Source organism: Peromyscus leucopus, chromosome 9 (assembly GCF_004664715.2).
Source record: "Peromyscus leucopus breed LL Stock chromosome 9, UCI_PerLeu_2.1, whole genome shotgun sequence".
NCBI classification, from domain to species: Eukaryota; Metazoa; Chordata; class Mammalia; order Rodentia; family Cricetidae; genus Peromyscus; species Peromyscus leucopus.
In genome coordinates, this window is record NC_051070.1 from 89,542,611 (window position 1) to 89,561,965 (window position 19,355).

A 19,355-nucleotide genomic window follows, 5' to 3' on the forward strand; every position below is an offset into this window, starting at 1 on the left:
CGCTAACTGTTCTTTTATCTTAAATTAACCCATTTTTATAAATCTATAGCTTGCCACGTGGCTGGTGGCTTACCGGCGTCTCTACATGCTCTTCTCCTCGCGGTGGCTGCAGTCTCCCTTCCTTCTTCCTGTTTCCCCAATTCTCCTCTCTCTTTGTCCCGCCTATACTTCCTGCCTGGTCACTGGCCATCAGTGTTTTATTTACATAGAGTGATATCCACAGCACTTCCCCTTTCTTCTTTTTTTAAAAAGGAAGGTTTTAACTTTAACATGGTAAAATTACATATAACAAAACAATTACCGAGCAAGAATTATAGTTACAATATTAAAGAAGATGTCCTATCTATCTTATATTTGTGAGTTTAAGGTTTTCACATATCATCTTTGACACCCCCACACCCACAGACCCCGAGCTCTCTTTAAGATTTATTCAGTCTTTTTTCATTATGTACATTTGTATCTGTCTTGGTTGGGGGCATATGCACATGAATGTATGTGTCCAAAGAGGCCAGAAGAAGGCACTAGATCCTCTAGTGATAGAGTTGCAGGCATTTGTGAGATGCTAAGTATAGGTTCAGGATATTAGACCAGGTTCTGCAAGAGCATTATGTATTCATAAGCCATCTCTCCAGCTCCTCTAACTTTCTGTTCTGCAGCATTTATCTATGTGGTCTTTCCTGTATGAAAACTTCCCAGCAGTCCCAGTTAACTGGATCATTCAACCACTGGCCTTTCCTATGAGCTGTCTGGGTACTGTCTCCTTATTATTCCCCTGCGACTTCCCCTTTGCCTTGTGTGGAGAGTATGTAAGGGAGATGGAGGTTTCTACAAGATAATATAAACATAGCTCTTTCTGAGTCTGCAGAGAAGGACTCGAGTGGTCTCCTCTCTTGACTTGCGGTGGTTTCCTGTTGCCTCCATTGTCAGAATCACCTGAGCACTGTATTAGGCACACAAGCGTAACGTTAGAGAATGAGTTCACCCTCGTGAATACGTCCTGTCTTCCCCCTTGCTGGACTAAAATAGGCTTTATTTTAGTATGTATTTCATTTGACCATGACCTTAGGCTCTTTATCCATGCATCAACCTAACTTTGGCATTGAAAGACAAAGTTAACCTTGTCTCATTAATGGCACTTTGGTCTTTCCAAGCATTGACTGTGTCTTTATCTATCATGGCATCTTACAGAGTCAACATTAAGCAGATATTCTTGCCAGGTGGAAGGAAGCACGTGATGAAGACCTTGAACTCTTGAGTGTAAAAGATTACTTTTCTGTTCTAATGTGCTTTCTTTCTTTAAGAACTTGGATTTTAGAGGTCTTACAAACCCTTGCTTTCCTTGCCTGAGACTCATGGTAATGTCTTATTCACAGGGTGTTAATGAACATTAGCACAGGATTTGATATACTGTAGATGGTCAATAAATGTGTGAAAAATAACAATATCAAGTCTATTTCAGATTGATCGTTTGTGGTTTATTCAACTTTACATGCACAGTGATGCAAATTGAAAGAAAACCACATTAAATCACATGGCACCTAGAGTCGATTTAAATGAGAGGAAATTGTGCAGTGAGAGAGGGCTGCCAGCATCTTAGTCTCTGGGTACCTTCCTTAGCACTCGAGGCCATGCCGTATCGTCAGCCATCACCATGCCCATCCCATACAGCAGAGCTTGTGCTGGCACCACCCCCACCCCCCCCACCACCACCACCATTATCGCGTGTGTCCTGGAAGGGGTGAGGCTTCCTTATGATTTGTTTTCTCCTGTAAATCACTACTTTCTAAATGCCATGTGATGTCGTACGATGCTCTTGGTAAGACACACCTAACCTGGCTAGAGAAATACCTGGAGGGTTGTCCAGTTCTTCCATTGCACTTGGTAGGCACTATCAAGCCCATCCTTGTCACTCCTGGCTTTGAAATGTTGACTGAACAGGTCTCATGACTGTCCCACAGCACACCATGTCGGTAGCTTTCCACTTTAGTTTCATTCAGCCTGTCTTTGTGAGAAAGGACAGCCATGTGACATACATTCACAGAGTTGATTAAGTTTCCTTTCCTGTTCAGAATAGATACACTGGCCTTCAGCTATAATGTGTTCTTGAAGAACCAATGTTTTCCTTTTTTTTCTTTTCTTTTTTTTTTTTTTTTTTTTGGCAAGGGGTTAGGGGATGGTTTTCAAGACAGAGTTTCTCTGTGAACCAGCTCCAGCTGTCCTGGCACTCACTTTGTAGACCAGGCTGGCCTCAAACTCACAGAGATCTGCCTGCCTCTGCCTTCCGAGTGTTGGAATTAAAGGCGTGCGCCACCATTGCCAAATGTGATGTTTTCTACTTTTATTTAGTACACTTGGGAAAAAGTGAGCTCCTGAGTCTTTAAACCTCTCTTCCCACCAAAAGAAACCAGTATATGCTAGAATAGAATGGCTTTTGGGGAGGGGGCAGGGATGGATGAAGTATAAGTTGCAGCCAAACCAGTGTGCCTGATCAGAAGGAGGTAGTTAAAAATAAGCAAGGAAAATGACAGGAGCATAACTTCATGACGGGGTAGTCCTTCTGAAGGGTCCCCTGCTGGGCGAAGCTGGGGCAGTTTGAACATCAAGATGATAATGTTAGGAATCAGTATCATCATGGACTGAATAAAGTAAAAACCAAAACAAGTCTGTACACACAAACACATGAATGAATAAATCTGGAGAAGGGAAAGATATTCCTTGTGTGAGACTGTTCATTCAGGAATACAGAAAAAAAACAGAGTTAGAAAATCATTAATGAATGTTAAAACTAGTATGTGAAAGGTGAACCAGGGTAGGAATGTTGTTTCACACTGTCTCCCTACAAAGATCTTTTCATTTCCAAAGGAGATGAAAACTAAAGTGGAGAAGATTGTCCAAAGTCACCCGTGAAATGACTGAGATCAACCCATGCCGGGTTCCCTCGGACCCGGTGCCTTGAGTAAAGACAGCAGTGTTACACGAATATGCCACCTGGATGTGCCCTTGGGAAACTGTGACAAGACGGACCACAGTTTTCCGTAGAGTTGTCCTTGGGGCATCTCATTCTCAGAGTCAGGAACGCCAAGGATTTGTTCCAGATGGCAGTGGGAACAGACAGCGCAGATGTGGTCACTGAGTACAGAGTTTAATCTTAGATTGCATCCTGCACCCAGAACTGTAAGATGATCTGTAATGGGCTTTTACTGGGCACTTACTAAATTTGATAGTGAACCAAGAATTGGATAATCGGATCACATCAAAGTACAATTTCCTTATTGTAACAATTACACCGCTATCATGTAAGAGGATATCCTTGTTCTTAGAAGTTACACACTTAGGCATTCAGCACATGGGGCACACTATCTCCCTCATCCTCCCAAGTGACTGAGGGAAGACAAGGGTGTGGTGGCAGTGGGATGTCTACAGAGAGAGTACAGGGCCAGTGGACAAAATGTAAACTCTTGGTGGATACAGCACAGTTAGACATCCCTGTCACTGGACTTTCCAGGTCTTTCCCTTAGCTCATGCACAGCTTGTGTCGTATTCCTTATAGAAGGATTTACTGTATAGCAAATGTCCCTCGGATCTATGTAAAGTCTATGGTGGGTATTTCTTTTTCTGTTGTTGTTGGTTTTGTTTTGTTTGTTTCAGTCAAGATTTTTCTATATATCTCCCTGCCTCAGCCACCCAAATACAAGGATTATAGGCATACATCACCCCCCTCCCCCATGTTTTGGGTGTGTCTTTTGAGAATAAATGTAGAAATTGGCAATTCTAGGGGATCTGACATTGAAATGATTTAGCAGGCAAAGCTAAATCAGAGAGACTCGATACAGGTCAAAACCAGGGTCATGGTGACTGAATTAACCAAAAAGGTTTGCCAGATATATCTTTGCAAAATTGATTTCCAGTCTCTACCCTATTTGTTTCTTATCAACACCAAATTGCTAGAGTCCAGTTAACCCAGCAAAACTTTATCCCTTTATTTACTTTCTTATCTTTAGATAGCTTCAGATGTTAAGATAATTCAGTAGGCTTCAACTTCAAAGCAGTAGCAAGGGAAATTGATGTGTCCAACCTGCCCTAGTGGTTTCTTTCTAAGACATTGTATTATCCAGGTAGGTGGAGCCTCCACCTAAATATGTCTTCCAAAAATGCATTTCCTTCCTAAGCTATATGTCAAAGTGCCCTTGAAGAGGTCTTAACGTAGTTTGTGTCCCAGGCTACTCAGGTGGTGCATTGAACAATACTGCTCTGCTCAGGGGCTGTAGCATAAGCTTTCTGGAACCTCTACTTTGAGAGTCTGGTAGAGATTTTTTTCTCAGTTTAGTGGCATTGAACCTGAAGCCACTGACCCAGTATTAAATGATTTTAATCAGCACCTTGCAGAGTGGGTTTTTCTTAGTGTAAATTCATGTCTAAAGCTGTCCAGACCACCAGTATTGGTAAGAACTCAAGGTCTTAAGAAAATGAATTTGCTTTAAGAGAAAAATATCACAAAAGAATCTACCTCTTTCCCCCATCTACACAGATTCCTGAATTTCCCTGGAAAGTGATTTGTTAGAGCAGGCTTCATCTCCCCTCAGAAATGCTTATTTCCCTTGCCTTAGCATCTTAGTTCATTTTGTCATGCAGACGCCATTCACCTTCGCCTTATGCGGAGTCACCTTGAGTTCACTTTGTCTGCTGGGAATTAATTGTTTGGTGTAGAATCTCCAAGCTCCCAGCTGGGAGATGACCATCATCTCCCTTGCAAACCATTTTAGCACACCATTTAGGAACTGGGGGAGGGGGGGCAGTGGTAGAGAAAGATGAGATCTGCCATAGGAGGTCTGATTTTTTTTTTTTTTTTGAAGGAGCAGGGTTTCCTGGGAGACTGAGTCCAACGCCATTCATATTACTTTTAGTTTTTTAATTTTTATTATATGTGTATGTGTGTTGTGCCTGCATGTGTATCTATGTACGACTTGTGTTGCTGGTGCCCAAGGAGGCCAGAAGAGGGCATCAGATCTAGAGTTAGAGTTGGTTGTAAGCCACCATGTGGATCCTGGGAATAATCCCTGTTTCCTCTAGAAGAGCAGCCAGTAAGTACTCTTAACCACTGAGCCGTCTCTCCAGCCCTCTTTCTAGGGTTTTTAAGAACTCTGCTGGTGTTAGCCTGTGTTGTTGTTGGATGGAGTGCTGCTGGGATCCGAGCATGGTTCACTAACCCTACTCATGGGCTTCCCCTTCACAACCATTCTGCCACATAGAAGTGCTTGACTCTCTATGTCTGGAAGCTGCTGTGGAGAACATTGCCTTCCACAGGGTCTCCTAGACAAGGAGCCAGGCATGCTGGAATAAGAATGCATGTACTCAGCTGGGCAGTGATGGCGCATGCCTTTAATCCCAGCACTCAGAAGGCAGAGGCAGGCAGATCTTAGTGAGTTCCAGGCCAGCCTGGTGTACAAAGCAAGTTCCCAAACAGCCTGGGCTACACAGAGAAAACCCATCTCAAAAAACCAAAACCCTAAACAAACAAACAACAGCAAAAAGTAGTCCCTTTTGTCATCCACTTGTATGCTCAATCTTTTAAGATTAAGTTGATGTATCTGGATTTTGTTTTTTGAATAAGAAACTCTAGCTAAATACAAGAGAAGGTACTTATGGTTGGGGTGGGGGCACCCCGAGTCCAGTCCTCATGTGGTGTTCAGCCTGAAGCTACTGGGAAGGCATTTCCTGAAGTGCTGTTTCCTTGCCTTTAGCTTCCATCTTCATGGTTTTTGAAGCAGTCAATGACATAATGTGTCGAATAGCTCTTACGTACACGGTAAACTATAAGACACTGTTTCAGTGTTTCTATCATTCATTTTTTTCTTTGTGAAATCTCCGATGTCACACTTCAGGTGTTTCCCACAATCTCCTGAGATATGGGTTACAATTCTCAGTATTTGTGTCCAAGTCAATTATTGTGTTGACGATTTCACACACTGGCTACCCCTCATGGGCTTAGCTTCCTACTTGAATGTGCTGAACTGTGTGCAAGCCCTTTGGGAAGGTTTTGTTATGAGCCAGGGAATGGCAATGAGAAGGCATCAGTAGTAGTGTGCATTCTGGGCAACACAGATGCAGTCATGTGGGAAGCTGTGTTGCATTCTGGAGTGTGAGTGAAATGGCATGTTATGTGGGATGTGCTTGCACAGGCTTCAGCAGAGGAAAACTATGTAAGAATAAATGGGCTGTGGTCTTAGTCTTAGGAAACACAGGTCCATTGTACTATTTTCTGCTTTTCCATAGGTTTGAAGTTTCTTTCTAATACAATTTTTAACTATTTTACAGATGCAGATTTTCTTTTACAATCCAGACGACTTTGACAGCTTCCAAACGGCAATTTCTGAGAACAGAATAATTGGAGCCATGGCCATATTTTTTCAAGTAAGTTAACGGTGGCTGAAATACTTCAACCAGAGACTTCTTTTTTTTTCCTTTAATTTGCCGAATTGTTCCATGTTTAATGAATACATCTGTTTTCTAGCTCACACCTGTCTAAATGAAAGATATTTCATATTGTCTAATGTGTGATTTAAAATGTAAATAAGTATGTTTAGAAACATAATGAAAATTTTTGCATGAATTATTCTGATTTTATTGCTACTTGACTGGTGCGCAGATTGAAGAACACATTTATCATCTAACTTACTTTGTGGCTGCCTCGTCTTCAACAGGCTTCTTCAGCATATTAAGAGGCAGATGAAAAAGAGGTGGTTTTCTTTCAAGCAACTTTGAAATTTGACATTACCTGAAGAAGCATTAATAAGTAGCAGCAGCCATTTGTTAGAAAAGACCCTCTTCCTTCCATCCCCAGGTCCCCATGGCAACTCATCTTTGTTGAGACTCCTTCCAAGTTGGTTCACTTAGGAATCTCCATTCTACATCTCGGGTTTGGTTTGGTTTGAGATAGAGTCTCACATTATAATCCATACTAGCCTGGAACTCACAGTAATCCTCCTGCCTTAGCTTCCCTGTGCTGGGCCTACAGGCGTTGGCCACTAGCCTCAGCTCTGCCTCCTAGATCAGGTTTCAGTGTAAGGTGGACACCCTTCATCCTGCTACAGATGATGCTTCTCAGATGCCTGTTCTCTCTCTCTCTCTCTGTCTCTCTCTCTCTGTCTCTGTCTCTGTCTCTCTCTCTCTGTCTCTGTCTCTCTCTCTCTCTCTCTCTGTCTCTGTGTGTGTGTGTGTGTGTGCGCACACATGCTTATGTTCATGTGTGTATGCTCATGTAGCATGTGTTTGTGATCTGAGGGCAACTTTGAGCGTCATTCTTCAGGTACCTTCCACTTTTTGCTTGAAACAGGGTCTCTTGTTGGCTTGAAACGTTGTCCGATGGTCAGGCTCTCTGGACAGCGTTTCTCCAGGGCCCCTCCTGTTTTCACCACTCATCTCACAACACCCAGCTTTTTATGTGGGGATCAAACCCAGTTCCTTCTGCTTACGAGGCAAACCTTGTCAACTGAGTCATCTCTCTGGTCCATGCTCAGGCTTTTGAAGAAATCCATTCACAGTGAAGTAGTATGTCCTTAGGAAACATAGCCATTGTTTAGTGTGGAATGTTACCTAAGCAGTACGTATGTGGTTTGCCTTTCAGTCTTCAAAATTGTCTAACACCACTACATGCAAGTGTTCCTTTTCCTCAGAGGTCAGGGTTGGCAGGGGGTGCTCTTTTGATAACTCAGAGGGACTGATAGCCCTCTCCAGAATAGGTCTGCCACACCTGTCTCTGTGAGCAGGCTGCTTTGCCATGGAGAAGGAACGTTCTTTTTTGGAGTAAGTTCATTCCACTGTCCCTTCAAGTGGGGAACGTATGATTGACAAACCTTTCCGTTTTCCTTTTGTATATTTATGGACCTGCCAGGGGCCCAGAAGGGACACTGCCAGTGGCACAGGAATGAATCTAGATGTGGGAGTCCCTGTGGAAGTCTAAAGAAAGTGTAGGGCCTCTGGAACTTGAGTTCCAGTTGTAATCTGCCTGATGTGGGTGCTGGGAACGGAATCCATGGCTTCTGCAAAGAAAGAAACCAGGTTTAATCACTGACCCTCTCTCTAGCCCCTGGCATCAGTTTTCAAATGCAGAGTACTGTTTCACTGGGCCTTGAAACTAGTTCAGGGATTTCTGGCAGCATTTTAAATATAATGAGACAGAATAAGCTAAAATTGAAAAAATAAAAAAACCTAAAAAACTGGAATGTATCATGCATAGCGACTTTTTCTTAGAATGTCCTTAGTTATTTATGCATAAAAATATAATCTAGACGTGCTGTGTTAAGCTGTAAGGAGTATTATTTACCATAGTCGGGGTCAAGTACTGTGGAGATCTGTGTTTATAATGCATATTGCTGTCCTCCATTGGGCCTCAGGACCTCTCCTTTCCTTGACTGCATTCATTCACCAAAGTAGGGCACAGTGTTTGCAGAGCTTTGCACTAGGGTAGGAATCACTTGTTTTTGAGCCCCACTTCCGCCTCACAGTTGAGTGACAGCGATGCAGTTGCCTTCCTAGGCCAGCACTGTGAACGGGGACAACACATCACAGCCAGTCACTGGGTTGGCTCCTCACCCGGAGGCGGCACTAGACCAAGGGAAACATATGCATCTAACCTGTGGGGTTCTGTGGGCCGGAGACCCTCATGATATCATGTGTCTTCATTGTGAGCAGAGTGATCTGCTCTGCTGGGTTCTGTCTGGACCCCTCCCTGCTTCTGAAGTGACCAGATTGCAGTTGGCAACACTGACATCTCACTGAAGCATTTCCACCTAGCTGTTAATCCAGTTTTCTGACCTTCTTGCATGCTGCTGTCAGTTTCCCACCTTCCTCCATAGCCACTGTGAGCAGCCAGGCCCTGCTCTGTGGGGTACTGTTTGTGTAGGAGAAAATAGTTAGGAAGACTTTTTTTGAGTATTGGAAGGATGCATGCTTCACCAAAATGTTTGAATTCTTTTTCTTTTCTTTTTGATTCCTCCACAAACACTTGTTAAATATAGGACCAATTAGAGTCTTGGGCAGGCAAACCACTAAAATACTTGACTGTGAAATCTAGGTTTTGAGATTTTGAAATGTTTCTAGGACACAGCTCTTATTTCATGTATGGAAAAGTATTATTTCACTAGTTGGTACTTTTCCAAGTTTTGGCCTGCTGTCCTAGAGACAAACACTACAGGACAGATGATAAAAGGGACAGTACTGTGGACATGGCTGTGCTGAGTGGCCTTGGCTCCTCTGTGTTGGGCCACCTGTGTACGGAGACATTGGAGTTTAACTTTGCCATGCAATAGAAGAAAAAGGTAGTGTTGTTATTGTTTTCAGTCTGGTTTGGTTTTCTTTTTTGAATCTCCTTATAAGAATGAGTTTGAGGGATGGAAAGAAGGCCCAGTGGTGAAGAGTGGGTACTGGCTACTGTTGCTGAGGACCTGAGTTCAGTTCCCATATCAGGTGGCTCACAACTGCCTATAACTCCAGCTCCAGGGGATCTGATCACCTCTCTCAGCCTCTGTAGAGCCCTGCACTCAGGTGTCCATACACACAAACACACACATATACACATAATTTAAAACAATAATAACAAAAAATCCTTCTTAAAAAGAAGAATAAATTTGTACATTTTTATTTGTCTTAAGCTGCTGATGTGGCTTAGTGGGTAAAGGTCTTTGCTATGAGTGTTTGATGGCCTTAGTTCCATCCTGGTAGAAGGAGAGACTTGTTCTCTGACATTCACAGCATGCAGTGACACACTTGTATCCCCTGCCCCACCCACACCATGTACACACACACACACACACACACACACACACACACACACACACACACACACACACACACACAGCTGAGTAGAGAAACACCTCATTCTCACCTTGTCTTCATCTACTGCTGTTTGATAATCCAGAGTGATCCGGTACAAGCTGCAAGGCTGAGTTCTGAGTAGATATTCAGGTCCAAAGGAAACTATACTTTGCCAAATTCTGGAGATTAGATAAAAGCCAATGTTCTTTAGGAATTTATGAAGCTGGTTGCCCTTGACCAAAAGGAGCCATTTCCCTTATCACTGGAGAAGGGACAAATGGCTACCTGTGGTGCCTATTAGCATATCAAAGCACATGCTGGCTTCTGGGCTCCCTCAGTATCACCAGTACCTGTTAAACACTCCAGAGTCCTGCTTCCTAGCTCTCCTCACCTCCACCCCTACCCTAAACATTCCCCAGCTACTCCTTCTCTTTATAACCCTGCTATTCCAGCCATGCTCTCTCCTTTGCCCACAGTCTCTTGTCCCCACCCGGCTCCTTTCCTCCCCGTTCTCCATCTCTCTATGTCCCCCTCCACCCCTCCACCCCCACTCTGCTCCTGCTTCTCTACAGGGCCAGGGCCAGCCTACTGGTCATTGTCAGTCTACTATTTTCTTCCTCTGCTCTGGACTCACCTAGATGCCTCTGGCTGTTCTCTCGCTCTCTCCCTCTCCCCCCGGGCCCCCTACAATGGAAACCTCCCCCTTAACCGTACCATGGAGAGTCATGTCATCCATTTATGCTTAGATGTGGGCCCTCCTGTTTTACTCTGCACACAGATCTGTTGTTCTGAGCAATTCTGGTGCTTTCTCTGCCTTTGTGATGGTTAGACCTGTAAGGTTCATAATGTTGCCAGAGTGTTGCATTCAGCACAGGCCCAGCAGGTAGACCAAGGACTCTTGTTTTGGCTTAAATGTAGTGTCATTGACCTGGCATTATTACAGATCTTAGACATGATTTGTTGAACTTGTAAAGTTTTTAGAATGGTGGGTATGGAAGGTTTTGCATAAAATATCTTGGTACTCTACCAGTCATCAAGCGAGAAGTGTCTGACCTTCCGCCTTGGGGGGATGAGCCTTCCCGCTATAACATGGTGGTTTTGACATGCAGATGTTCTCATCTGCTCATGTTTACATGCTCCTAATGTCTCTGTGTGGGACATAGATTGCAGGAACTTTGAGTGGCAGCTGGCATCTTTTGGTAACAGGTCAACTTGAGAGTCAGTCTTGGTGCTGAACAGTAGCAAGGCAGGCCTCCTGCAAGTGTTTCCTAGGAACCCACATAAGGGCAGAGAAGCACTTCCATGTCCAGGAAATAGAGTTACATCAGCCACAAGTGACTGTAATGCTGCTCCACAAAGCTGAGAGTCACTGTCTGTACAGGCCCTGGCAATCTGATAGTAATATATCCAGATTACACCCCATGTGCTCTAAGTCATACAGGTCACATTTGGGCTCACAGCCCTGGGGAGAAAAAAAAAGATAAGTAAGAGTAAAGTTTCATTTTAAAGGACTTAAAAAAAAAGAGATAAATTGAAATAAACACTTGGCTAAGGATAAAAGAATTTGTTGTTAAACCATTCCAAAGAATAAATAATTAGTGTAAGTACAAAAATTAAAATAATTATCTTGTTTTTTAGAGTAGAACTTTGAATATTGTCTATTGTTAACCTTGTTTGAATGCTGATAAAAATGTAAAATGTTCTGAAAACTATTAAAGTAGTCTTTTAAGCCGTTCTCTTATTGTAATGCCTTCCATGGGTTATCTGGTTAAACAAGTAAGAATATACTCATGCTTACACGGGCTAGAATCCGGAGAATAATTGGGCAATTAGTGGAAGGATATTTTGCTTTAAAAAAAATATAATACACTAGAAGATTTAATTGGCTTCACCTGAAGTTCTGAGAGGAGGGTATCTAGAATTCAGGATAACCATGCTTTGTGTAGGGTTGTCTTGGATCACAGCCACTAACTTAGGTCCACTCTGGTTTCTTACTTACAACTGCTTCTTCAGCAGTAGTCATCCCATACTTTCCTGTTTCCCACCAGGACTAAGGTGATATTTTTTAGCCATGTGGCCATCTAAAGCATTTCAGTCTGCTGAACAAAAGCTTGCTGCCACTGTCTTAGGGAATTTGCTTTCTTCTGCTTTCCCACAGAACACCTGAAGACTGTTGACTTCATTGATTTTATTTTGGTGAAATGTCCCGGTCATATCCATCACACCCACTGTCTTACATGTGCTTGTCAGAGGTTTCCTTCATTTGTCATTGAGTCCAGGCAATTTTAGGTTGTAAATGCTTGAGGCTTTAAGGGCCAACTAGAGTTAGACACTTTTTTCTTCTATTTCAGTCTCTGGATAGGGTCCCTTTGAAATCTGTTCTGAATGCAAAGATATAAAATGGTTCTCATGTCAGGAAAGACACAGCCAATTAGTATCTTTCTAAGAAGTAAATATGTTATGTTGTGCTTGTATATAAATAAGCATTCTTTTGAAGTATTTCTCATTTTTTAACATTTATTTTAAACCTTTAAATTTATGTGTATACCATGTTGATAAAAGAATCTGCGGAGGCTAAAAGAGGTTATTGGAACTCTCTCTCTCTCTCTCTCTCACACACACACACACACACACACACATACACACACACACACACACACACACACACACACAGGGGCGGGGGGGGGGGGGAGGAAAAGAGCGCCAGCCTGAGTTAGAGCTGGGTGTGAGCTGCCTGGTGTGGACAGGTGCCATTTCATTGGAAGAACTTGAGTCCTCTGGAAGAGCAAGTGCTGTTCCCTGCTTAGCTGTCCCTCCAGCCCCCCTGAAGTATTCTTTTTGACAGCCCATCATCAAGAACTCTTAGTGTACTTTCTCCACTTCATCTTAGCAGTTCTGCTCTGGACGGTCCCACACCCTGCCATTTCTGTTTGTTCTGCCGGATTGGACTACACTCATTTGGGTTTTCCTCAGGTCTGTGGTGTCCCTTTACCCCTCTTCCTTTCCGCCCTTACTTCACAGTTGAAAAAGAACATCAGAATTCAAATGTCTCACGAGTTGCTAACCTATTCTTTATATCATGTCGGCACCACAGACTGCTTAATTATTTTTCTCCATCTGGAGAGGCTTAGTAATTAAATGAAATGGCAGCACCTGGGATTATTTATAGACATGGAGAAGGCAGGAGAAGTTCTTGGTGACTCATCCATCCAGGGCTGGCTCCAAAGCCTTTTCCTCTACCTCCCCGCCTTCACCTTCCGCTCCCCCACCCGTCAGAGGCAGATATGGCTTGTCCTTCTTTTGACCTGCTGTGGCCCCTAGCCTTCCATCTTGTGCAGAAACTGTTATTTTGCTTGCTTCCTCTGCCCTCTGTGCCATGAGCTCATTGTGGGTCACGGGGTCTGTTCATCATTGCATCTTTTGTATGTGGCTGGCTTTGTAACTTGCTTGTGCAAATACTTAATTGACCATAACATTGAGATTCTTGGAGGTTGATTGTGGTGGAATTTCCTGATGGCTTGTCAGTGAGCAAGTATTGGAAATTTTCCCTGGGAGGTGTGGTTCCTGGAAGAGTGGAGTGTGACCTCTCTGAAGCTGAGGCCCATGGCTGCTTTTCTTTCTGTTTCTAATGATCCATCTCTCCCAAACCCTCATACCAGTGTTCTGCCTCAGTTGCTGTTCATCAAATAAGTGTTCAATAGGATTCAATTAGAGGAAATCAGCAGAGCTTTCCCACACCATCTGTGACTTGTACTTTGGGAAAAGCATTGTCCAAATGACTCTTTGTGTGTCACCCATAAAAATACTGGTTATATCAAAAGTGCATGACCCTTGAGATAGTCAGACCTTGATTGTGAGTGAGTAATGTGAGTCTCGTGACTCACTTTAACTGATGATTCCCCCCCCCTTCCCAGGGTGTCACAGGACCACCTAACAGTATTATAGGGACGCATTTCTATATTTGTGTCTGCAGTCCTGAAAAAGCAACAAGCCTTAAAACTCTTTACTACTGAATTCAGAGACCCAAAGGGTATTTTAGTGCCAATACCAATATTTTAGGCTGTATGAGCTGCATGTATCTGTGCCTAAGAATTATTCTGTAATGCTTCCTACGAAAGCGCTTTCATCTTTGTCAACAACGGGTGCAGACCGTGCTTTGAGTGGCTTACTCTGCCACCGCCGCCGCTGCCTCTGGGTTGTCTGCTCTCTGAGGGCCTGTGGTCCTGATGGTTGGTTCTGTGTTAGTGCATTTGGCCTTTTTGGTTTTTCCTGCTGGTGTTGTTACTTACGTCTGTTTTTCTCCGCCAGCTTTCCCCTTCTTCAATCATGTACTCATTTGCTGACTTACTCATTCACCCTGTAGTGTTTATCCACGACAGCTTTACTGTGCCAGGCCCCAGGAAAATTTCAAACCTGACATTGTATCCTGCCATGTAATCAGGAGCAGTAGCTTCTAGAGAGGATGGCCCTTGAATCCAGTCTTCAGAAGTGACTGCCTTCTGTCCTGAGGATGAGGGAAGTCGGACCATGTCCAGGAGATAAAATACCAAGTGAAATGATATCTTTCATATAATTTCACAGTGATAAATATTTCATTTGAAGAGCATGTAGTTTGCAGTTATGAATTTTGGAATTGTCCTTTCTCTGTTTTTCTTTTCTTCCACTCTTTTTAAAACCAACTATCAATACTAAAGCATAAATCATGCTTCTGTTCATGGTGACCTCAATAGGTATTTTTAAAAATCGTATTTCCAAGGAATTTTTTCTGCCTTTTTTGGTTGTTGCTGTTGTTAACAATAAATTATTTATCACGCTAGCTCCTAATTTTTTACCCCCACTACTCTGAAGTAGGGGCAGGGGTAGGAATCAGTAATTGTACTCAACTGCCAAAATTCCCCCACCATTTTTCTTTTTATTACGTTTGGTTTTTTGTTTGGTGTGGGGGGTGAGGGTGGGAGGAAGGGAGATGACATGGGTGTGGAGGTCAGAGGGCAGCTTTCAGCGCGCAGTTATCTCCTCCCTCTATGAGCCTTGGTCTCAGAAGTCAAACTCCGGGCATCAAGATTGCAGCATGCGCCCCTGCCTACTGGGCAGTTTCCCTACTCCCCCCCCCCCCAGTATTTTAACTGCCCCAGAATAGTTTTTGTGTCTGAAAACATGCACTTGTGCTGAAGAACCTCATTTTTAGATTGCTTTTCAGCATAATCACAGTAAACCAATGTGATCTTTCTGTCCTTCTCTCGAGTTGCTGCTGTTTGCCTAACACCTTCCCACATTTCCGCATCCATACTTTTCTCCTGTCCTAAGTTCAATTCTTTCACTACATTACCTAGAAATGGAATTTCAGAATGTTTGGGGTTGATTAAAAATTCTTTTTTTAATACACACACACAAATTAAAATACATATGTTCCAATTAAGCTATTTTAACAGTTAATTGATTTCATAGAACTTACCATCAAGTGAAAGCCAGAGTCATTCTTAATATTCCAATGCAATTTCAGAGCTGATCTGTGGATGTACAACACGGGATTTATAGCCTTATCAGGTGTTTTCAGCACATTGCCTGTCTGCAAATAGCCCGTTCCCTCCTAGTGGATGTTACAGAAGACTATTTAATTATTGGCAAAGCATTACATAATTAAGAGACTTGAGTTCTTTGAATGTGACCATGTGAAAATCTATTTTAATTAAATCATTGCACTTCAAGGACGGTTACCAAGTACTTCGCTTTTGCACATTAAGTGGTAGTTTAGAATTGCTGAAGCCATTTATTCTGATACATATCACAGACTCTTCTGTCTTCGACCTGGAGATCCTAGTCACTCCATAGTGGCTTGCTCCACTCCCAAATAACTGACTGACTTCCCCAAATAGCTTGGCTTTCTGACAGGTGGAGTGAGTGGCATTGTCTCCTATAACCCAGAATGTTCTAAGCCAGGAGTTTGAGTTTTATGTCTCAGTCTTGTTGTTTTTTCTTAGATCCTCTGGAGTATGTTTGTGTAGGGTGCCTTCATTGATCAGATTTCCACACACATGGAACTTTACATTCCAAGCTTAGAGGCCAGTGGTAACTCCCCCCCCACACACACACACACACATAGACTAGTTCAAAAGCTGCTCCTGCAAAGTACTAAATACTACTAGCCAGCTAGCCATGGAGAAGATTCACTCCATAAGATACCAAAGACAGAGCGCCTGCTACACAGAATTTTACTTTTCTTCTTTGAAACTTTTCCAGATATTATTTCTTTGCAAATGTGGAAACTAAGGCATTGCTTTTACCAATGTAAATTATGGCAAAATTAGATCAGTCGGGCTGGAGAGATGACACGGCAGTTCAAAGTGTTGGCTGTGCTGTTAGAGGACCGAGGTTCAATTCCCAGTACCCATATGGCAGCTCACAGCTGTGGAGCCAGCATTCCTGTGGATGAAGTCTGTCTGCACTGTTTGTACTCTCTGTCAGGCTTCACATTGCAGAGGTAGAGAGAGGTGCATCTGTCGTCAGTCCATCATGCTCACGCTGTGCAAGCCTTCAAGGCCTCTCCGCACTGTGCAGATACCTGCATAGTTACTTTCTCCTACCTTTACGTTGTGATCTGGTTCTTTTGTCCTTAGTTGAATCCTCTGATCCTAAATTCCCTCACCCTTTGTGTGCATATCATTGTCTGATGATTCTGATGGCAGGCTTTTTCTTTAGTTTTCTCCCTCCTTTCAAAGCTCTATAGAAATATGGAATGTGCAGTATGGTTGAACAGGGAGAAGATGTCATTGGTCATTCAGGAACTTCCTTTAAGGACACCAGGATGGGGAGTGTATGGGGAATTTTGCTCCCCAGGGGACATGAGGTCCTCCGAAGATGCCATCACTTGTGGCACCTGAGGCACAGGTAGTGTTGGCATCCAGTGGCATCTATTGGTTAATTGGTTAGAAATCCTGGATGCAGGGCAGATCCTTCAATGCACAGGGAATTCCCTGAACAAGGCCAGATTGTCCATGCTGTTTCAGGTTGGGAAATTCTACTAAGTGACTGAGAATTCTAGAGTTTGATTTCAAAAAGGTGCTTAGCTCGAGGAAGGCTGATGATATTATGATTCAGGGGCTGATGGTGTCAGGATACAGGTTGATAGAATTCAGGAATAACTAGCAATCTCAGGCCCAACATTCCCAGTCCTTGCTAATGTGATATTGTCTATCTGAGATTCTTACATAAAGTACAGCAACAGTTAACAGGCAAGACATCTGCTATAGTTCTAAGTATTACGGCCTTCTCAAGAGCTCCTGTGGGTATCTCTTCCCAGGCGGCAATGTTAGGAACAAGCACCAATTTAATAGCACACTCACTCAGATAGGGAAAAGTAAACAGAGCTAAGAGTACATGCAGGTTCCTTTGAACTTGAAAATCAGTAAGTACCATCTGAAACCTCAAAGAAGATAGTGTGGGTTGGGAAGAGGCTTGGTGGATAAAGTGTTTCTCTCACATGCTTGAGGATCAGAGTTTAGATCTCTGAACCCCTGTGAGAGCAGACGGGCACAATGACTGCCTGTACTCCCAGCATGCCTGAGGCAAAGACAGAGGACCCCCAGGCAAGGCGGCAAGCTAGACTAGCTGCAGTGGCATTTCTGTATTCACAAGAGACCAGTCCTCAAGAAATTAACTGGAGAGCAGTCGCGAAAGATGCTCTGACCTCTCTCTCTCTGTCTCCTCTCTATGTCTCTCTCTCTCTCTCTCTCTCTCTCTCTCTCTCTCTCTCTCTCTCTCTCTCTCTCTCTCTCCACACACACACACACACACACACACATTGAGCGAGTGAGCGAGCAAACAGTAGAAAATGCGCATCTCTTTTGTGAGAGTTGTGAGAATGTCAAGTCAGTCTCCCTGCCCATAGCAGCCAAGGGTTGCCCTGGGGCAGGGTTTTTTGTTGCTCTTTCTCTTTTTTCCTTTCTTTTTCTTTTCGTTCCTGTTTTTTTTTTTTTTTTAAACAGGATCTCACTATGTAGCTCTGGCACTCCTGGACCTGGCTTTGTAAACCAGGCTGGCCTCAAACTGAGAACTCACAGAAATTTGCCTGACTCAGCCTCCTGAGTGCTGGGACTAAAGGCCTGTACCACCAAAGCCAGCACCCAGGGCAGGCTTTTAACTCTTGAGGGATTTGTTTCCTTTTGTAGATGTAGAAAAAAAGGCATGTGGCTTATTTCGATGTAAATTATGCCACAGTTACACAGACTAGTACATTGCAGAGCTGACATTTTGGTGAATATAGTCTGTCTAAATTCTTTGTAGAAAACAGAATCAGAAAGTAGAGTTTTCTGCTGAAGCGGGTAGAGGAAGAGAAATGTCTACCTTCGGTCATTGTCACCTCCTCATCTCTCCCCTCCTTTGCTCTCCCTCTGCCCTCCTCCCTACTTTATTTATCTAGTTCAAAAATCATAAAATTAAGTATTTCACTTTTAAGATCTTCTCCACTACCTCGCCCTTTGCGTGTTTGGGCAGAAACGTTGACTCTCCTTGGTTCTGATGCTCCGGTCCACACTGCTGTGTGGCCCTCAGTGCTCAGGAAGAAGTGCAAAGATGGCCCTGGCTTCTGCAGAGTTTCCACTGACACTATCTCACGTTCTCAGTTTGGAGACCAACGTATCGGTTGTCTGAATCCAGACATAACCCAAGGCTTTTGTTTCAATCTGCTCTGCATAATGTCAATCTCTCAGTGCCCCTCTAATTCACACTCCCAAAGCAGATGCCAGCAGCACACCTGGATTGTATTTTAAGATGGACCAGTTGACACAGACATTTTCTAATTTAGTAGAAATCCATTCAGCTGTTTTTTACATAATATGATAACAAACAAGGGAGAAAATGTTTAGTGTTTTTGAAAATTAAAAAAAAATATATTGAGCCTAGTTGTATTCCACTTCCCCTGCTCCTTCTGGCCTCCCTTTTCCTCCCTTCTCCTCCTATCAGCCCACTTTGTTCCCTAGACAATTACATTTAATCCCTACACACATGATTTTGCATGACTGCATAAAATCCAGGAACCACAAATTAAAAAAAAAAAAGCATGTTTGTCTTTGGAGGCCATTTCAGTTGCTTCATGCGATTATCTCCAGTTATGTGGCTTTTCTGCAAATTCCGACTTCGTTCTGCTTTGCAGATGGAAACAGTTCTATTGTACATATAAGCTGCGTTTTCTTACCTGTTCTATTCTGGGACTCGTAGGTTGAGTCTGTGACTTATCCATGCAGTAAACATTGTCCATGGGTCTTGTCTATTTTGTGATGCTGTAACCAAATACCCAATATTAGGAAATACGTCAAGACAAGGAGTTTCTTTGTCTGATGATTCTATTGACTGCACAGTCCAAGGAAGGAGGAACCGGTGTCTTGGGTCAGAGTGTGGCAAATGGCATCAGACGAACGGAGAGAGTTGTGTCAGGAACACTGAGGGAGAAAGCTGATGTGGTCAGAGAGTGAGGGGGAGAGGCTCACCCTTTTTATGAATAACCTATTCTGTGGAAACTCATCCACTCCCATGATTCCGGCCTG

At 43.3% G+C, this 19,355-nt stretch overlaps 1 protein-coding gene across 3 annotated transcripts in view; it reads left to right on the forward strand.

The window, feature by feature from the left end:
* The window catches only part of Ptprg (protein tyrosine phosphatase receptor type G), a 695,461-nt gene that overhangs the window by 478,255 nt on the left and 197,851 nt on the right, over positions 1–19,355 (forward strand). For all 3 annotated transcript variants that reach the window (XM_028880550.2, XM_028880551.2, XM_028880552.2), the window contains one exon: positions 6,316–6,411. In XM_028880550.2, the coding sequence (XP_028736383.1) occupies positions 6,316–6,411 (96 nt within the window). The remainder of the gene's footprint in view (positions 1–6,315; positions 6,412–19,355) is intronic.